The 18413-nt window shown below is 40.9% G+C and overlaps 1 protein-coding gene across 2 annotated transcripts; it reads right to left on the bottom strand.

Annotated features, from left to right (window-relative positions):
* Positions 1–7966: 7966 nt before the first annotated feature.
* On the bottom strand, positions 7967–11615 carry LOC143845975 (uncharacterized). Of its 2 annotated transcripts, none has more exons than XM_077354377.1 (2): positions 8354–11615; positions 7967–8229 (listed from the first exon to the last, which is right to left on the bottom strand). In XM_077354377.1, the coding sequence occupies exons 1-2, from the start codon at positions 11402–11404 to the stop codon at positions 8221–8223; spliced, it is 3060 nt and encodes a 1019-aa protein (XP_077210492.1). In that variant the 5' UTR covers positions 11405–11615; the 3' UTR covers positions 7967–8220. The 2 variants fall into 2 exon arrangements, with proteins under 2 accessions (XP_077210492.1, XP_077210491.1); XM_077354376.1 differs by having other exon boundaries at positions 8342–11615.
* Between the last annotated feature and the right edge of the window lie 6798 nt (positions 11616–18413).

Raw genomic sequence — 18413 nt, forward strand, 5'->3', positions numbered from 1 at the left:
TTATTCAGTATATAAAAAAAAAAAATAATAAAAAACAAACAATTAATAAGAAGATTTTACTTCAAAATCTAATGATCTGAACTTAAACGAACAATTGATGATCTAAATTTGAAAAGAATTTTAAAACTATTCGAAGCTAGGACAGATCCATGTGATAGATTAACCAAATTGGAGATCCACACCTTTTTACATGAATTCGAGAAGTTTAGACCTCCCTCTTCATAGATCTGATTTCTTTTTCCAGATCTCCTTCTGCTTATCTCCAGATCTAGCTTTCACTCTCTCTGAGAATTGAGTTATGATGGCCGGAATCCGGATCTACCAGAGAATCGATCGGAATTCCCTCGGAGAAGAAAAAATTAGGTAGGATCTCAGATTTAGGTTTAGACCTAGGATTTGAGGTGGAAAATGATCTAAAGCTAATATTTCAAAGATCAGATCTATGGTTTCAAGATTAGTAATAACAGAGAGAGGAAAACAAAAGTGATAATGAATAAAAGAAAATGAAGGAAGAAAGAAAATGGAAGAATCCACCGGTTGGAGCCTGAGCCGGAGAAATGATCGGAGAATAGAGGTGATCGGAACAGAAAAAGTTGCCGGAAAAGGATCAAAGAAGGTGGATCAATGATCGGAGAGCTTGCCGGAGAAGGATCCTTGTCGGAGAAGAATCGGAGAGATTGCCGGAATCTTACGGATCTGGCCGGAGAAGAAGGATTGGATGGTGGAGCCGGTGGATCTGCAGAGGAGGAGGATCGGTGGATTTGCAGAGGAGGAGGATCGGTGGTGGAGCTGGTGGATCTGCAGAGGAGGAGGATCGGTGGTGGAGATGCCGGAGAAGGTGAATTTGGATGGATTCCGACAAGAGATCTACCGGTGAAGGAGGTAGACCGGAGGCGATGGGAAAGGAGAAGTGATGACAGGATTCCGGCAAGAGATATGCCGGAGAAGATAAAACCCAGTAGAAAACCCTCTCTCTTTCTCCTTCTCTCTCTGCGATTTTTCCCCTCTGCTACAGTAACCCCGAATTTTTTTTATATATATTAAAAAGCTGTGTTGATAATGGCACTCCAGATACGGATAAAGCGCGCGAACTGCTAGCTGCCCCCCGCCCGCTTTGTCTTATTAGACAAAAGGCGAAAATCTCGGCTATTTTTGCAAAAGGACACCCCCTGTGCGGATAATTTGCCCCCCTTCCAGATTTGGACTACGACCACTGCCTCGATCCGTTCACTGATCAAACGTGCTCGGATCTCGATGAAATTTTACGGGGACCTATGGAAGACCCTAACCTAGCTTAGGGTGCAATTTGGGGGCCGAATTCACTGGTTTGATGAGGTTGCGCACAATCGATACGAATTTGGGTCTGGTCAAAATGGGGTGTCTACAGATGCCCCTCTTTGGCAGAGCGCGTGTAACACGCGAATGGCAAAGCTGAACAGACGACACATTTTGACTGACCCGAAAACAAAGCAAATTTTTGGGTTTTCAGTTTTAAAACGATATTCAAAAAAAAATAAAACTCTACCAATAATAGGGAGATAGCCTCTCCTCGACTCTTAACTCGGCAACTAAGACATCTCAAAGAGATAGTCTCTCCCTAATACTCATGACTCAACTATCTAAACTAGTTAACAAAAAAACAACGAACGATTGCAAAACACAAACACTTTTTTTTTTTTTTTATCAGGCTAAGCCAAAGTAAACATAACAGTTGCTCAAAGAGCACCAACCAAACAAACAAACAAATCATTTCAATCACTCAAAGAGTTTTCATTTTTTTTAGAAGCCACAATGCAACTCGTCTAAGACAAGCATAAATCCAATCACTCAAAGAGTTTTTTCCCTTTTAGAAACATGCAAAATAAGCTAAAAACCACTGTATTGAAATTCGTCCAAAACAAATTCAAAACTAAACACTCAAAGAGTTTTTTTTTTTTTAAATCATGCGGATCAGTCTAAGACTTGACCAATTAATAAGGTACTCGAATATTTGAGCTAAACTCAAATTTCTAATACCGAGGCGAGACTAAGTCTCAAGCCAGGCGATAGATATACAGACCATTGCTGAAAATAAATCTGTTTAACTACCCGAGTAACTCTGACTCCTCTCTTTCAAGGTAGCAAATCACTCCGGATCACGCGGTTCTGTTAAACAGTTCCACATAAATCCAAATTCGTATGTCCTGCTAAACAGTCCCATACAAACCTCTTCGCAGATACACATGACTCCTAACACGTTAGGAAGCTGCACATTGCGGAACGATGATCAGGCAAGTCACTACGTGACATTACAATACTAATCATCGGGGTACTAAATACCCGGGAGAAAGAAGAAAAGACCAATCCGTGCAACACAGGATCGGAAATATTTCCTTATTAAAATTTTTCAAAAAGACCAAACCGTGTGACACAGGTTCGGTAATTTCCAATTCTATTAAATTCTTTCAAAACGACCAAACCGTGTAACACAGGTTCAGTGATTTCAAACTCTGTTAAAATCTTTCAAAAAGACCAAACCGCGTAACGCAAGTTCGGTATTTTCCATTTCTGTTAAAAATCTCTTTCAAAAAGACCAAACCGTGTAACACAGGTTCAGTAACCTCCATTATCTAAAACCTCTCAAAAATGACAAAACCGTGTAACACAAGTTCGGTAATTTTTTTCTTTGTAAATTTTTTTCAAAAACAGATTGAAGGAACAATCAGATAGTGCAACACTAAATCCGATAATTTCTTATTCTATTAAAACACTCTTCAAAACACTTGAAGAAAAGACCAGATCGTGTAACACATATTCTGGTCATTTCTATCTTTATTAAGAAAAAACTTCAAGACAGCAGGAAGTTGAGAAACTCACAATGACTGAAAGAAAAGATCAACTCTTAATGATTTCATTGATAAACCAGTCATCTCTTCGCAAAGAGTAACTAAGATACATGATTTTTATCAAAGACCGGACTCAAGTAACTTGACACAATTTTTGGAGGTCAAACCTTTTTCAAAGACGCAAAGCATTCTATTGAAGTTTAAAAATCGCTGGAGTAAATTCTAAACTCCTCCGAGACAAAGATTTTTCCAGGAATTTTAACTCCAAAGGAGAATAACCTGACTAAAAAGCTCAATACAAAGAGTGTTCGAACTTCTCTAGTCTCTATTTTATAAAGATATTTATCTCAAGTATCAATGATTACTCGATATCTTTTATGACATAAGTCATAAAAGATGCCCCTAGTATGATTACTTCCATGACAAAATTCATTAGAGAGCAACAAAAAGGGAATGGGCCAAAGGCTTTTATTACTGAATATTTGAGATTACAACAAATTTTCTGATAAACACTTGGGTTTACAAGGCCTTCCACCGGTACAAGAAACTTGTTCTATTCAAATTTTCCTCATCTCTGCCATCTGCTGATACCGGAACTGAGCTGAAAGCTTGCCGACATCTGAACACTGCTCTGCTTTACATTATCCACAGGAACCACAAATTCTCTGCCTTTCTGAGCCTCTGAGTCTTTATCACCCCGGCTTTGGGAGGAATACTGACTAAACAGGACTCTGGAAAGTGACTTTGACTTGACAACAGACTGACTTTGATAGACAATGACCAAAGACTTAGGCGAGTTTTAAACAAGACTCCAAAAGGGACTGAATCTGCTTCTTAAACTGATAAACATTTTAAAATGGTTAAAGGTCTACCACTCTTAGAGTCTTTTAAATACCATGTTTTAAGATGTTTCAAACTCTTTTCAAGATCTCCGTCATGGTTATTATCCCTTCAGATTGTTTAGTTTCAATTTCCTGACTCAAAGAGTAGCAAAAGAAGCTCTGATGGCACTTACTCAGACATTAAAGAAGAGTCAAAGAGAAAAATAGAAGTTCAACCGGCTTTCAGAAAGCTCTGTCCTTCGCGAAGTCTTGCCATGACCAAATCGCCCTTTTGGGTTTTCGATTTAGCGGACCGCGTGCCTTAATTTTTGCCTGGACTGTCTGCCCTTGCAGATTTTCCATCCAGCAGGCCCAATGCCCTGATTTTTGCCTAAACTGCCCTTTCGGGTTTTCAGCTTAGCGGGTCTTAAGACTCCATCATTTTTTTATTTTTATTTTTTTTTCTGTTTCTCTACAAACCTGGGCCTAAATACACCATAAGGACTTTCAGGTAGGCTTAGGTTCAAAAAGGCTAAACCCTAATGTATTTGCATGTTACTGGACCGAATCTGGACCCTCCAGACTTCCTACGTATCCCTGAAGAAATGGGAATCAGATCCGCGTAGTTCGCCCCATTTGGCTTTGCAAAAGACGTGACCGAACCCGAATTAATCAGGCTACCTACGTACCCTTAAAAAGGGATCAGGTCACAACGTAGTTCAAACTACTTTCTTTTCTTTCCTTTTTTTTTATATATATAAAAAAAATGCCCCTAGTTTGGGTTCATCAAAGAAACAAATTGTTTTATAGGCCCAAAGGGTTTGCAAAACGGTTTAAAACATTTAGGCTGTTGACTCAAAGCTCAGGTCAATCAAAGACGGCCTCCTGGTGTATTTAAGCATAATACTTTTTTAACTGATCCAGGTTTGTAGGTTCATTTAATTTTTCTCCATTTTCATTGAGGAGTCTTACGGCTTTTCCAGGCAAGACTTCATCAACGATGTAAGGACCAGACCAGTTTGGCCTGAATTTACCTCGAGGATCAAATACCGGTGCCCTGTAGGACTTTAAAACAAGATCTCCAGGCTTCAGATCTCGAACACGAACTTTCTTGTTGAAAGCTCTCTCGATTCGCCTCTGATATCCCTGGATATGGTACAAAGCTCTCAACCTCTTCTCGTCTATCATATGCAGCTCATCATGTCTGGCTCTAGCCCAATCAGACTCTGGCAAGTCAGCTTCCATCATCACTCTCAAAGAGGGAATCCTTACCTCAACGGGGAGGACTGCCTCCATTCCGTACACCAAAGAATATGGAGTTACACCTGTTGAAGATCTGATCGATGTCCGATAAGCCCATAAGGCATATGGAAGTTTATTCGACCAGTCCTTATAAGTCTCAGTCATCTTGCTAATAATGACTTTAACATTCTTATTTGCCGCCTCTACAGCCCCGTTTGTTTGAGGTCTGTAAGGAGATGACTTGTGATGTCTTATTTTAAATTCTTCACATAAGTGTAACACCTCTTTCTTGAAATGCGACCCATTATCTGAAATCAGCTCATGAGGCACTCCATATCTGCAAATAATGTTGGCACGAATGAACTTCGCAACTGTATTCGACGTTATGGAAGCATACGAAGCGGCTTCAATCCATTTCGTAAAATAATCAATGGCGACCAGAATATACTCATGTCCGCTCGAAGATTTCGGATAAACCTTCCCAATTATATCAATTCCCCACACTGAAAACGGCCATGGAGAAGTCATAGAGTGTAACTCCGAAGGAGGAACATGAATAAGATTTGCATAGACTTGACATTTATGGCATTTCTTCACAAATGCGAAGCAGTCTGCTTCCATTGTGGGCCAATAAAATCCAAGTCTCAAAATCTTTCGAGACAACATCTTGCCATTCATATGAGGTCCACAAACTCCTTCGTGGGTCTGCTCAATAAGCTCTGCGGCTTTGTCTTCATCAACACAGAGAAGCTGTATGCTATCAAATGACCTTCTGTACAGCTCTTCACCACAAATAACGAAGTTGGCAGCCAACTTCTGAAGAGTCTTCCTCTCTTTACTTGAAGCTTCTAAAGGATGCCCTTTACCAGCAATAAAATTCTTGATATCTATATACCATGGCTTCCCATCTGGACACCTGGCTAAAATCTCTATTGCATTCACATGCGAAGGGGCCCACTGAAGTCTGACAACTAGCGGCTGAACCTCCATTGATATAGAAATGTCTAACATCGAGGCCAAAGTAGCCAAAGCGTCAGCAAAATGATTTCTGGTCCTTGACAAGTGAGTGAACGTAATGTTCTTGAACTTTCTGACCAAAGATTCCAAATAAGTGTTATAAGGGATTAATTTATCTTCTCGAGTTTTCCATTGCCCATTAATCTGGCAAATGATCAAGATAGAATCCCCAAACACATCAATATCCTGAATTTCCAAAGATAAGGCTGCCTCTAACCCGGCAATGCAAGCTTCATATTCTGCCATATTGTTTGTGCACTCAAATTGCAGCTTGATAGAAACAGGAATATACTCCTTTCGAGGGGATATAAGCACAGCTCCTACTCCTTGTCCTCGACTGTTTACAGCTCCATCAAAGTACATAAGCCACTTAGTACCCGAAGCTTCTTCTTCAATATCCATGATCTCTTCGTCCGAAAATTCTGCCTTCAGAAAAGCATTTTCTTCAACGGGTGCATCGGCCAACTGTTCAGCAACAACACGCCCTTTAATTGATTTCTGAGTGACATAAGTGATGTCAAACTCAGACAATAACAACAACCATCTTGCTGTTCTTCCTGTAAGGGCCGGCTTTTCAAACAAATATTTTAACGGATCCATCCGTGAAAGCAAAAAGATCTTGCTCGAAAGCAAATAATGTCTAAGCCTCTGGGTAGCCCAAACTAATGCTAGACATGTCTTTTCTAAAACTGTGTACTTTAACTCGTACTCCAGCATCTTCTTACTGATATAGTAAATGGGCTTCTCCCTTTTAGACTCTGAATCTTGTTGAGCAAGCATGCAACCCATCGCTGTATCTGTGATAGACAAGTACAACAACAACGGCTGGCCTGGAATGACAGGTGATAGAACAGGTGGCAAGGATAGACACTGCTTAACCTTTTCAAAAGCCTCCTGACACTCTTCATTCCATTTCTTCGAGGAATTCTTCTTCAGAAGCTTGAAAATGGGTTCACACGTCATCGTCAGATGTGATATGAACCGTCTCAGATACTGAACTTTGCCAAGGAAACCTCGGATCTGCCTTTCTGTCTTTGGCGGCTGCATTTCTTGAATCGCCTTAATCTTTTGCGGGTCTACTTCGATCCCTCTTTCACTGACCATAAACCCTAAGAGCTTTCCTGATGTAACACCAAAGACGCACTTATTCGGATTTAGGCGAAGCTGATATTTCCTGATTCGCTCAAAGAACTTTCTCAGGGCAACAGTGTGCTCAGGTCGAGTCTTGCCTTTTACAATCATGTCATCGACATATACCTCGACCTCTTTATGGATCATATCATGTAAAAGAGTTGTAGCAGCCCTCTGATATGTAGCACCAGCATTTTTCAGACCAAACGGCATCACCCTGTAGCAGTAGGTACCCCACTGAGTAATGAACGCTGTCTTCATCATGTCCTCGGGCGCCATCTTAATCTGATTGTAGCCTGAGAATCCATCCATAAAGGATAGAAGAGCATGACCAGCTGTATTATCAACCAGGAGATCAATGTTTGGAAGAGGGAAGTCATCTTTAGGACTTGCCTTGTTCAAGTCTCGAAAATCGACACACATTCGAACTTTTCCGTCCTTTTTGGGCACCGGTACGATGTTCGCAAGCCATTCTGGGTATTCAACCACTTGAATGAATTTTACTTCTAACAGTTTCTTTACTTCTTCATAAACCTTCAACTCCCATTCAGTTTTGAGTTTTCGGAGTTTTTGCTTCTTTGGCTTAATACCAGGGATTAAGGGTAAGCGATGCTGAACAATTTCTTCACTTAATCCTGGCATGTCATCATATGACCAAGCAAAAACTTCCTTGAACTCTTTGAGCAAGGTGATTAATTCCTCACGTTCTTCAGGAGATAAAATTTTGCCAATTCGAATCTCCCGAATCAAGGTTTCATCACCTATATTCACAGTTTCAATTTCCTCTTCGAGTGGTTTTGCTCGGCGACTCTCATCCTGTTGAATCATGTATTTGATTTCAGGGGGAGTGTCGTCGGCATCCTCATCAGAGGGGGAGTCTTGATTATTATTATTAAGATTATCAGATTCTGAAGCAGAAACATTAGAAGTAAAAGTAGAGGCAGGAATGTACACAGAAGAAGAATGCTGTATTTCATTAAATGTTGAATCAAGTACATCGAATGAAGAATTACCCACATCGGGCTTTACAATGGACTCTTGAAACAAATTTACAGACTCAACGTATAGATTGACATTTGTGTCAATTAACTCTGAACTATGCATTAAAAGAATATCTGACTCAGCATCTGATTCAACCTCATTAGAAGAAGGAGAATCAACATCGACCTCGGAAGACTCGACCTTTATAGTACCTGCATCAAAAGAATCGTTAGAATAAACAGACTCTGAATCAGACTTAAAGACTGACATGGACTTACGGACAACCGACTTTTTTGAAGGGACACGACTGTTTAAGTAAGTAACCTGAGGTATGACCTGAAAGGTCCAGTTAGTCAACGGTTCCTCTGCCGGGGTGATTAAATGAGTAGGATTCAGAATTACAGCTCTTCGATCAATTACGGCAATAGTTTGTGAATCTTCGAGAAACAGTGAACTCAGAAGGCTCGGCTCTACATATTCTGCCCAATCAGCTTCTGACTCAACTTCTGAAATCTGTAGACTAGTCTGCTTGTCTTCTAACTGCAAATCGAAGAAAATTTCAAAGCCTGGCAACCGTTGTCCTGAACTCTTATCCAGCCAAGTCTCGGCAAAGCCACAGAAAGGGACATCAGCACCCTCTTTTCTAAACCGGCCGTTCATTGTCAAATTAATTGGCGCCATTGGTAATTCTAACCCTCTTCGGCGACATTCAGCCCATTTCCTCATCAGCAATTTCATTTCTTTAACTTCCTTCTTGGAGGGCTTGTACCCTAGCCCAAACAGACCATTGAAGGATTCGAACTCAGGGAATTCAGTCAAACCCTGATGGTATTTCCCCAGCCCTGCACCTGGCATGTATCCCTGTCGGCGAACCATCCGAACAACATTCGAGTTTGTGCTGGTTAGGAAACAAATTTCTTCATTCATAGCCTCCTTGAAGGTGATGACACTCACCTCTAGTGAGAACCCAGTCAAACTAATATCCTCAGCTTTCTCCATAGATAGGTCCTGAGTAATCAACCCTACTTCAAGGTCCGGGTCTCCCTTTACTGTTACTACTCCGTTTTTACGAAGAAATTTCAGTTTTTGGTGAAGAGAGGATGGAACAACCCCGAACTTGTGCAACCAAGGGCGCCCAAGTAATAGCAAAAATGAGGCTTTGATGTCCAAAACTTGAAATTCTATTTCAAAGTCTTCTCCTCCGATTTGAATTTCAGTTACCAGGGTTCCGATAACATCTCGGCGAGTACCATCGTACGCCAGAATACCCTGTTCAGATGGGATGAAGTCTGCGGGACCAAACCCAAGAGTTGTAGCTGTACTCAGCGGGCAGACATTCAGAGCAGAGCCATTGTCAACCAACACCTCTGGTACTCTCTTCTTGTTACAGACAACTGTGATTTTCAAAGATTTGGTGTGGTCTCGGCCCTCAGAAGGCAAATCATCATCAGTAAAAGACAAGGTCTTAGATACCCTTGTCATGGCAACCAAGCTCACCAATTCATCAGGAGTAGTGTCAACTGAAATCTGTGCTGAATTAAGCTCTTGAAGGACTAATTTTCTGTGCTTGGACGAGGCCATGAGTAAACCCCATACGGAAATATTGGCCTGAGTCTTTTTCAGCTGTTTCAACAAGCTCTCTTCTTCTTCATCGGCGCTGACCTTACTGACCTTATTCTGGTTCTCAGCGTTTCGCGCATATTCTGCAGGATTTTCAACACATAATTCTTGAGGCTTGAATATACGCCCACCACGGGTCATGTGACGCATCTCGTCACAATGGTTATCTAACAACAATAACTCATCTTCTTCAAAGTCCTCAGCCCTTAAGACATAAGGAGTTTTCTTTACTCTTCCTGCATTATCAGTCTGAAATACACTAGACTGAGACGAAGACGATTCAGCCAATTCATCGTCGTCAAATGAAATTACATATGGTTCCCTCCTTTCCACTGCTTCCAGCTCCCCATCATCAAACGTCATGACATAGGCTTTTTCTGGGGTAATGGTACAAATGAGAGTTGAAGGATCAAGCGAAGGCTCATCAGTAAAGATGGCATTGGTAGTAGAAGGAGGCATGGCATGATGGTTGGGAAGTGGGTTTTGAGTGACGTTTGGTCTCTCCACTGCCAATTCATTTTTGTCAATCATATTTTGAATGGCATGCTTCAAGGCCAAACAATTCTCAGTCAAATGCCCTGGACCTCTATGATATTCACAATATTGGTCCATCTTCCAGAATGCGGGCAAAGGATTGGGTGGAGGTTTGATATCTGGGAGCCGGATCTTCCTGTCTTTCATAAGCCTTTTGAATATCATTATTATAGGATATGGAAGAGGATCAAATTTCCTGTCAAATGCACCTCTCCTGGGTGCTCTGGCAGCTTCTGTAACAACCTTGGCCACAGGCCTGGTATAACTGACAGCATGAACTTCCTTGGGCTGGACCATAGGTCTTTTCCCTTCTCGAATCTCTGTAGAAACTTTTGCTCTCAGACCCTTTGCTATGGCATCTTCCGTCTGAGTACCAGTCTTGATCAGATGATCAAAACTCGGATAATGCTGAGGAGCAAGAAAATGAAAGTACTGAGGAGACAAACTTTTCAGAACCAGCTTTATCTGTTCTGTTTCAGACATTCTCTGGCTCAGCTGAGCAGATTTGCGTCTCCAACGCCTGATAAAGAAAGTAAAGGTCTCTTGAGGACCTTGCTTCAACTGCTTTAGGTCCCTCTTTGTGACCTCAATACCTTCTTCCATCGAGAACTGCTCTATCAATTTCTCAGAAATGTCCTCTAGGGTTCTCACTTCTTCAGGTTTCAACCTTAAGAACCACTTCTTTGCGATTCCTGTCAGAGAAATCGGGAACAACTGGCCCATTTGCTCACGGCTCAAACCGTACTGCTGGGATAAAATGATAAACCACCTCATGTGGTTACGCGGGCACCCGGTTCCGTCATATTTATCATAATCAGGAGCTTTGAAGTTGGGCGGCAGAGATACTGTTGAAGACAGTATTAATTCGGAGACATCAAATTTCTTTGGCCCCTGCACCTTCATTTGCTCCATGTCATGAGCCATCTTACTGAATTTCTCAGACATCTCTTTTTCAAATTTTTCAAATTTTTCTTTTTCTCTATCAACCCCTGGAGCGCAATACTCTGCGGCGTATTGGGCATCATCTATATCAGCCTCAAAGGGCGAGATATCAGGTCTACGCGCTTCCGGAGATGCAGCACGAGTATGCTGAAGTACCGGTCTAGAGGTGGAAGTCTTATCACTTATCTGGGTCTTCATACATGCCATCTCCTCTTTCATCCCCGCCATGTCTCGGGTGAGATTCTTCATCATCTCTTGCATACTGAGCAGAAGGTCAGTCGAGTCAGTCATCTGGTTCACTTCAAAGGAACCGGAAGACTCTGGTGAAGGAGGTAAATGTACTGCGGATGACACAGGAGAATCAAAGTGACGAACAAGTCTAGACACTGAAGTAGGTCTAGACCAGGCAGGTTTAGCTTGGGAGTCCTTTTTGGGAGCGATGGTTGCTATCTTTCAGAATCCTGATTGGAAGTTAACAAACTAGATTAAATGATTGACAAATGAAATAAGATAGTTTGCACCAATAGAGAGAAAAGAAAAACAAACATCCTTTGTATTGATTATATTGACAGGTTACAACACCAGCGATTGGTTACATGAAAAAAATGATGAAACCCTGAATTGCCAGCTGTCTATAACATGTATCAAGTAAAATTCTTTCTTTAAATTTTCATCTATAATGAAATCAGATTTACAATTTTTGACTCTGATTATATTCAAGTAAAACAAATGAAAACAATAAAAGAAATGACAATCTCGATCCAAAGATCCTTATGGTTCACCAATTCGAGCTCTTCGGAATGCAGGCTCTCCAAATACTCCTCCCTTTCGGAGCTTAAACATGAAAGCGGATCTCCTCTCCGCGATTTTATTTCTCCAAGCAGCTACTATGGATGCAATGAGGTCAGGAGTAAGGTCTTCACAACAAGGTGGTGTAATGACCTTAGGAGGACACAAAATTCCAATAATCTGGGAAGGAAAACACAAAGGTGCATAGAAAGATGATTTTTCTAAACCCATAAGATGGACAAATGAGTATGGGTATGTACTGGTAATAATTTGTGGACATGATTGACTCACCCAACGAATTTGATTTTCTCCTATGGTCTGCAACCAATGGTGCCATTCATTAAGCTGAGGTTGCTTAATCTTTACCTTCCAGGAATGGAAACTCTTAAGGGTGTACTCAATGCGGTTTGGTGGTTGAAGGATAGTGAGTTTTTCACATAACCACACGTATAACAGCTTGGCACATCCAAAAAAGTTATCCTGCACCTTTCTACTAGCGATAAAGTCTAACCCATAAAAGGTTTCAGCCAGCATAGTAGGGACAGGATTTCTCCCCTCATTTATCTGATCTATTATTGTCAACAAAGTGAAAGGAGCGGCACTAGAGTCTCTGCGAAGGACATGACGTGCAAAGACAGCAAATACTAAGGCGCTACGTCGACACTGCTGAAAACGGGAGTCAGTAGGATCGACGTTTTTAGAAAACAGTTCGATGAGGGCTTGAAATTGCACATTTTTCTCAGTTAAGCATGGCAAAGTTTTCACGATCTTATTTTCAAAAAGTTTGCAAAAAAGATCATGAGGGGAGTCTGTGCTTGAAGGTCGGATCCAGAGTCCCTCGAGAGGAAGCTCTAACAAGGCACACCAGTCCTCAAATATAGGACAGAGTTGAAAGGACCCGAATCGGAAGACATGGAAAACGGGATCCCAACATCTAGCAGCTGCTTGAAGAAACTTCCAATTTATACCGCGACTATTCAGATGAGCAAATGAACTGATGAAACGCTCAGCCACACTCCATTCTTCACACCTCAGCGGAAAAGATTTAATGGTCTCGGCTATCCACTTGTCTAACAGATTATTCGCCATGATCAGACCTGATACTCAGATAGAACAAGATTATAAGGGAGAGAAGATAACCTTTAAGTAAACAATAAGAATGAATTTGACAATCAAATATACGGGAAGGATACAATCTGGGACATGGAATTTTTCATCAAAGATGAGAGATCATCAAGAGATCAGACAATAGACCACGGCCATAAAATGACAAAAGTAGGTCGCAAACCGGATCTAAATCTGGCGATGAATATCATCAACTATGCGATCAAAAGGATCAGAATGATAGATCATGGTCATAGGGACAACGGACAAGCCATCAACCAGATCTAAGACATAACAGGTTGACAAATAAGGATCTAATCCTACTGAATGATGTATACATGGGAATCTAGATAAGGTAGACCGACTCCAAAGGATAGCAATCATGCTTAACATGTTTTTGGATAAAATCCAGCAGCATAACGGCTATACGAGGAGGTCAAGGTCCAAACTAAGTAAACTGACTCTAAAGAGTAGCAGTCATGCTCGAAATGTTCTGCGAAAAATCGACAGCATAACGGCTAAACAAGAAAGTCAAGAGAAGGCAAACTCACGGTTTTCCTAACTCTAAGAAATAGCGATTATGCTCAAAATATTCTGCGAAAAATTCGGCAGCATAACGACGCTAGACAAGGAAGTCAAGAAAACTCACGGTTTTCCTAACTCTAAGAAATAGCGGTTATGCTCAAAATATTCTGCGAAAAATTCGGCAGCATAACGACGCTAGACAAGAAAGTCAAGAAAAGGCAAACTCACGGTTTTCTTAACTCTAAGAAATAGCGGTTATGCTCAAAATATTCTGCGAAAAATTCGGCAGCATAACGACGCTAGACAAGGGATCCTCGTAACTCAATCAAAGATATATGAATAATGATTACCAGAGAAAGGTGATCAACTGAAAGACTGACCAAAGGTGAGAATATACAACAACAGGTCAAATCCTATAATGAAGAGATCAAGGACCAAACCTGGCCAAGGAAATGGCAGTAAAAAAGCCATTGACTAGATCTAAATCTGAATAACGAATGGATATAACCAATTGAAATGAATAAGGAACTCTACCTAAGAGGAGAACCCTAATATACATAATCAGTATATATAAGTATATACATATACACACAAATCCTAACCAGGGGCACCAGCCCTAATTCTAATCTAGCGGAGTCAAGAAAATGTCGACTCAAGACAGACTGATAAGTGTGCTAGGACCGTGTTGTAGCCATATAAAATGAGCTACCCTAGTCTATAAATGGGGCAAAGCTCCTAACTCTAGGCTCCACATGTGTGAGCAACACATGTTCGACCCTATATGAATGCAATACAGATGTATATAAACACAGGTATTTCCTAGTTGGATTTCACTAGGCCAGTAAGTATATACATAATATATAAAAACAAAGTAGGGCTCCGGACTCAATCTAAAAGGTACTATGCGTATGAAACATACTTAACATGTATAACACAAGTACGCCCCGTGTCATACATAGTATGCTTCATTGCTCATCGGCTGCTGTAGACAAAAGTACGCCCAATGTCTACGACTGCAGCTCTAGCGCATAGCTTGGAAATAGATTCAACAGTACCATCAGGGTGAAGACATCCCAGTCGGGTACGCATTGAATCTATCCCGTGGAGCCAAGAAGGAAAAACAATGAAAATAAATAACAAATATGATAATGCATGATGTGTAGTGTGTGAATCCCTCGTTTTAATTACGCACCTGTCTGGCGCCCCTGGATTCTAACGATAGAATTCCCATTTAAAATGATTTTAACTCAAATTTCTCCAAAGTTAGTAAAAATGGCATTTTTATAGAGTTAGGCAATGTTTCAAAAAACTCCCCAGCAGAGTCGCCAGCCTGTGGACCCCGATCCGAGATAGGCGGCGAGGGAACGGATCCCCACACCATCCGGATCATCCACGTGTGAAGGAGAGCTCTACCAAGGAACTCTCAAAACGGATGCCACCCTCATAGCATAGCACGAGTGGCGATATAAAAGAAAGAGATATGTCTCGATCCGGAACCGAGGTTCGAAACCGAGACATACCTGAAATAAACTCAGAGTCGTCATCCATGGATATGCCATGGAACCCTAAAATCAAATCCTCTGTGCAATGGATAACCAGAAATATATATGGGTTCGTGCCTGGTTACGAACGGGGAAGGTCTGAGAGCACCCCCGATTCGTCCGAGTGCAAGCACTTGGTCTCTTATGCCATTTATTATTAACTCCAAAGAAGTTTGGATAAAAATCATCTGAAATGGGAACAATCCTCAGGAATCGTCTACCTAAACATGCATTTCCTGAGGATAAAGATAATAAACACATAAAATAAAATGAAAAATGTGCCACCTAAGCACAGCTAGGTTATGAGTGACAAACCTAAAGGGTGTCTAAGTTCTGATGTGCAAACACATGCAAGCCACAGCAAAAGGTATAGGATCAGTACGAGAAAGTAAGAAAACACATCAAAACATATAATAACAACATAATAAATCCTAAGACTCTAAATTATTAGCCCGAGTCCTCGGATGGTCTGGTATTCATCCGAAGAAGCCTACGTATCCCCGCCTCCACGAGAATCAAGGCAACGTAGTTCTTCGCACCTATTCTAAGCTAGGATGCCTAAGACACCTAGACCTCTATCCTAGACTCGATCTAAAAGACCGGACCAATTATTAAAGTTTATTGTACGATTATTTAAATTCCAGTGAATTATGGATTTTAGGACACCCTATATGCCCTAACTAAATGCAGATTAGCCCTAGGCTAATGCAGGTGGTTCCTACAACCTATGTGTAACTAGGCTGTATTTCCTAAGGAAAACCAAGGGTGGACTAGCGTATCCTACTCTAGTCATCAATCGGCGATGTGAATCGCCAACTGACCGGACGGAGGCGCTCCTATAACTCTAGGACAAACCCCTAACTCTAAAACAAGCACACAACAAACAAACAATCAAGCAACCTAGCAAAAGAAAAACCTAACTCTAAAACTCTCTATCTAGGAGAAACACCTAACTCTAGAGGAAGATCTTTTGAAAACAAGATTAGAAAGGTTTTTGAAGGAAGTTTAAAACATTTATTTACAAAAACGTTTGGCTGGACTTGGGATGTAAATCCCAAGCTGCACTACGTACCTCGGAAGAGGATCAAGCCAACGTAGTTCGAAACGAACTCTTCTAATGACTATTTCTAAAACATTTAACACTCTAGGCTTTTTAAGGTTTTTCAAGTGTTTTTGATTTAATTTCTAATGTTTTTGAGTTTTAAAATATTTAATGTTTTTGGATTTTAAAACTTTTTTCCAATACTTTTGAAGTTTTAAAGTGTTTTTTCACCCTTTTGGTCAAAGACCTAAGGGAAAATACAAAGAAAAAAACCCTAGGGCCAAACCCTAGAGCCAACAGGGGAAACCCCTAAACCAAGTAAACTAACGCCAAAGGCGAAGGAATGATCTAAGATCACAAGCGAGCACAGCTCTCCGAAGAAGACAAATGAGTTAAAGACTCCCTAACAAGAACAAATGAGTCAAAGACTCCTTAACAAGAACAAACGAGTCAAAGACTCTCTAATAAAAGCAACTAGAGGATAAAAAAGTCAAAAACTCTCTAAAGATACTGCAAAAGGAAAGGCGAGTCAAAGACTCTCCAATAAATCCAACTGAAAGAACAAATGAGTCGAAGACTCTCTAGAAAAACTGCGAAAGAGATAAATGAGTCAAAGACTCTCTAATAACAACACCAAAGGAATAAATGGACCAAAGATTTTCTAAAAGAAATGGAAACACGATTCAAAGACTCTCTAAGAGAGACGAAAACACGAGTCAAGGACTCCATTGACAACAACTAAAGGATATACGAGTCAAAGACTCTCTAAGAGATGGAAACACGAGTCAAAGACTCCACTAATGCTAATTAAAGGATAAATGAGTCAAAGACTCTCTAATAACACTACATTAAAGACAAATGAGTCAAAGACTCTCCTAATAACACCACCTAAAAGGCGAATGAGTCAAAGACTCTCTAATCAAGGGTTGACTCCTATGCGAAAGGACTACCGAATAAGGAGAGACTCACAAGCAAAAAGAATAAGAGACCTTGTGCATATTTGGCAAAGGTAAAAACATCCAGCCAGGCCGGACAGCTACCTAGCCCTCAGGGTGCAACAAATGTGCAACCCAATACCCATAAGGGTAGGGGTATGAAGCCAAGCCGAGTAGGGTGTTCTTCCAAAACCAAACGGCGCACTCTAATAACACCATCTGAAGGATGAATGAGTCAAAGACTCTCTAATCAAAGCCGACTCCTATGCGAATGGACTATCGACTAAGGAGAAACTTACAAGCAAAAGGAATAAGAGACCTTGTGCACATTTGGCAAAGGTAAAACACCCAACCGGGCCGGACAGCTACCTAGCCATCAGGGTGCAACAAATGTGCAACCCAATACCCATAAGGGTAGGGGTATGAAGCCAAGCCGAGTAGGGTGTTCTTCCAAAACCAAACGGCGCACTCTAATAACACCATCTAAAGGATGAATGAATCAAAGACTCCCTAACAGCGCTACCTAAAGGACGAGTGAGCCAAAGGCTCTCTAATACTACACTTAAAGGAAGAATGGGTCAAAGACTCTCTAATACCGCCACTAAAAAAAAAAATAAACGATTCAGAGACTTTCTCATACTCTAAAAAAGGGGGACAAATAAGACATAACATGTCTTTTAGCTCAAAAAAGAGACAAACCATGGATGCTCCCTAAATGAGGCATTATATGCCTCCAATGGGAAAAGGCGGGCTCTAAGCAACGAGGCTTGCTCCTCGATGGGAGCTGCCTAACGAGACGAAGCGCGTCTCCTTATGAAGGACCTTACTAATGAGACCACAATGGTCCTCTAAACGAAGGAAAGGATCTATCTAAAGGTGTCTAAAAGACTTGGAAAGTCCACCAAGAGAGCAGAAAAAGAGCTACTAGGCAATCTCAAATTTCCATTCAATTCTTATATAAACAAATCAAGTACTAAGCAAAGAAAGATTTACAACTAAAGAGTACACAACCTGTAATAATAGCAATCATAGCATGTAGCCTAATGAAGTAAAAACACTATCAAACACTCAAACACTTCAAAGCCAACCACAAACCCCAATACGGGGACTCAGCGAAATCAGATGATGCCAAAGTAATCATCTGATTTCAATACACATATAATATTCCTACAAACCGCCTTGAAATCAGACAGTACTCATGTCGAAAATATCGAATAGAGTAGTCATCTGATTTCCTCCTTCCTATTAAACAATTTATTTAAAATAAAATTAATTAGCCCAGACCAGCCGCTGGGTAGCCTAAAAAACTTAACTAAATTACAATTACAAAGCCTATAAACTGCAAGACAGCGATTATGCATTGA

Source organism: Tasmannia lanceolata, unplaced genomic scaffold (assembly GCF_043159265.1).
Source record: "Tasmannia lanceolata isolate RefF3 unplaced genomic scaffold, GAP_Taslan_0.1 ptg000015l, whole genome shotgun sequence".
In the NCBI taxonomy this organism is placed as follows: domain Eukaryota; kingdom Viridiplantae; phylum Streptophyta; class Magnoliopsida; order Canellales; family Winteraceae; genus Tasmannia; species Tasmannia lanceolata.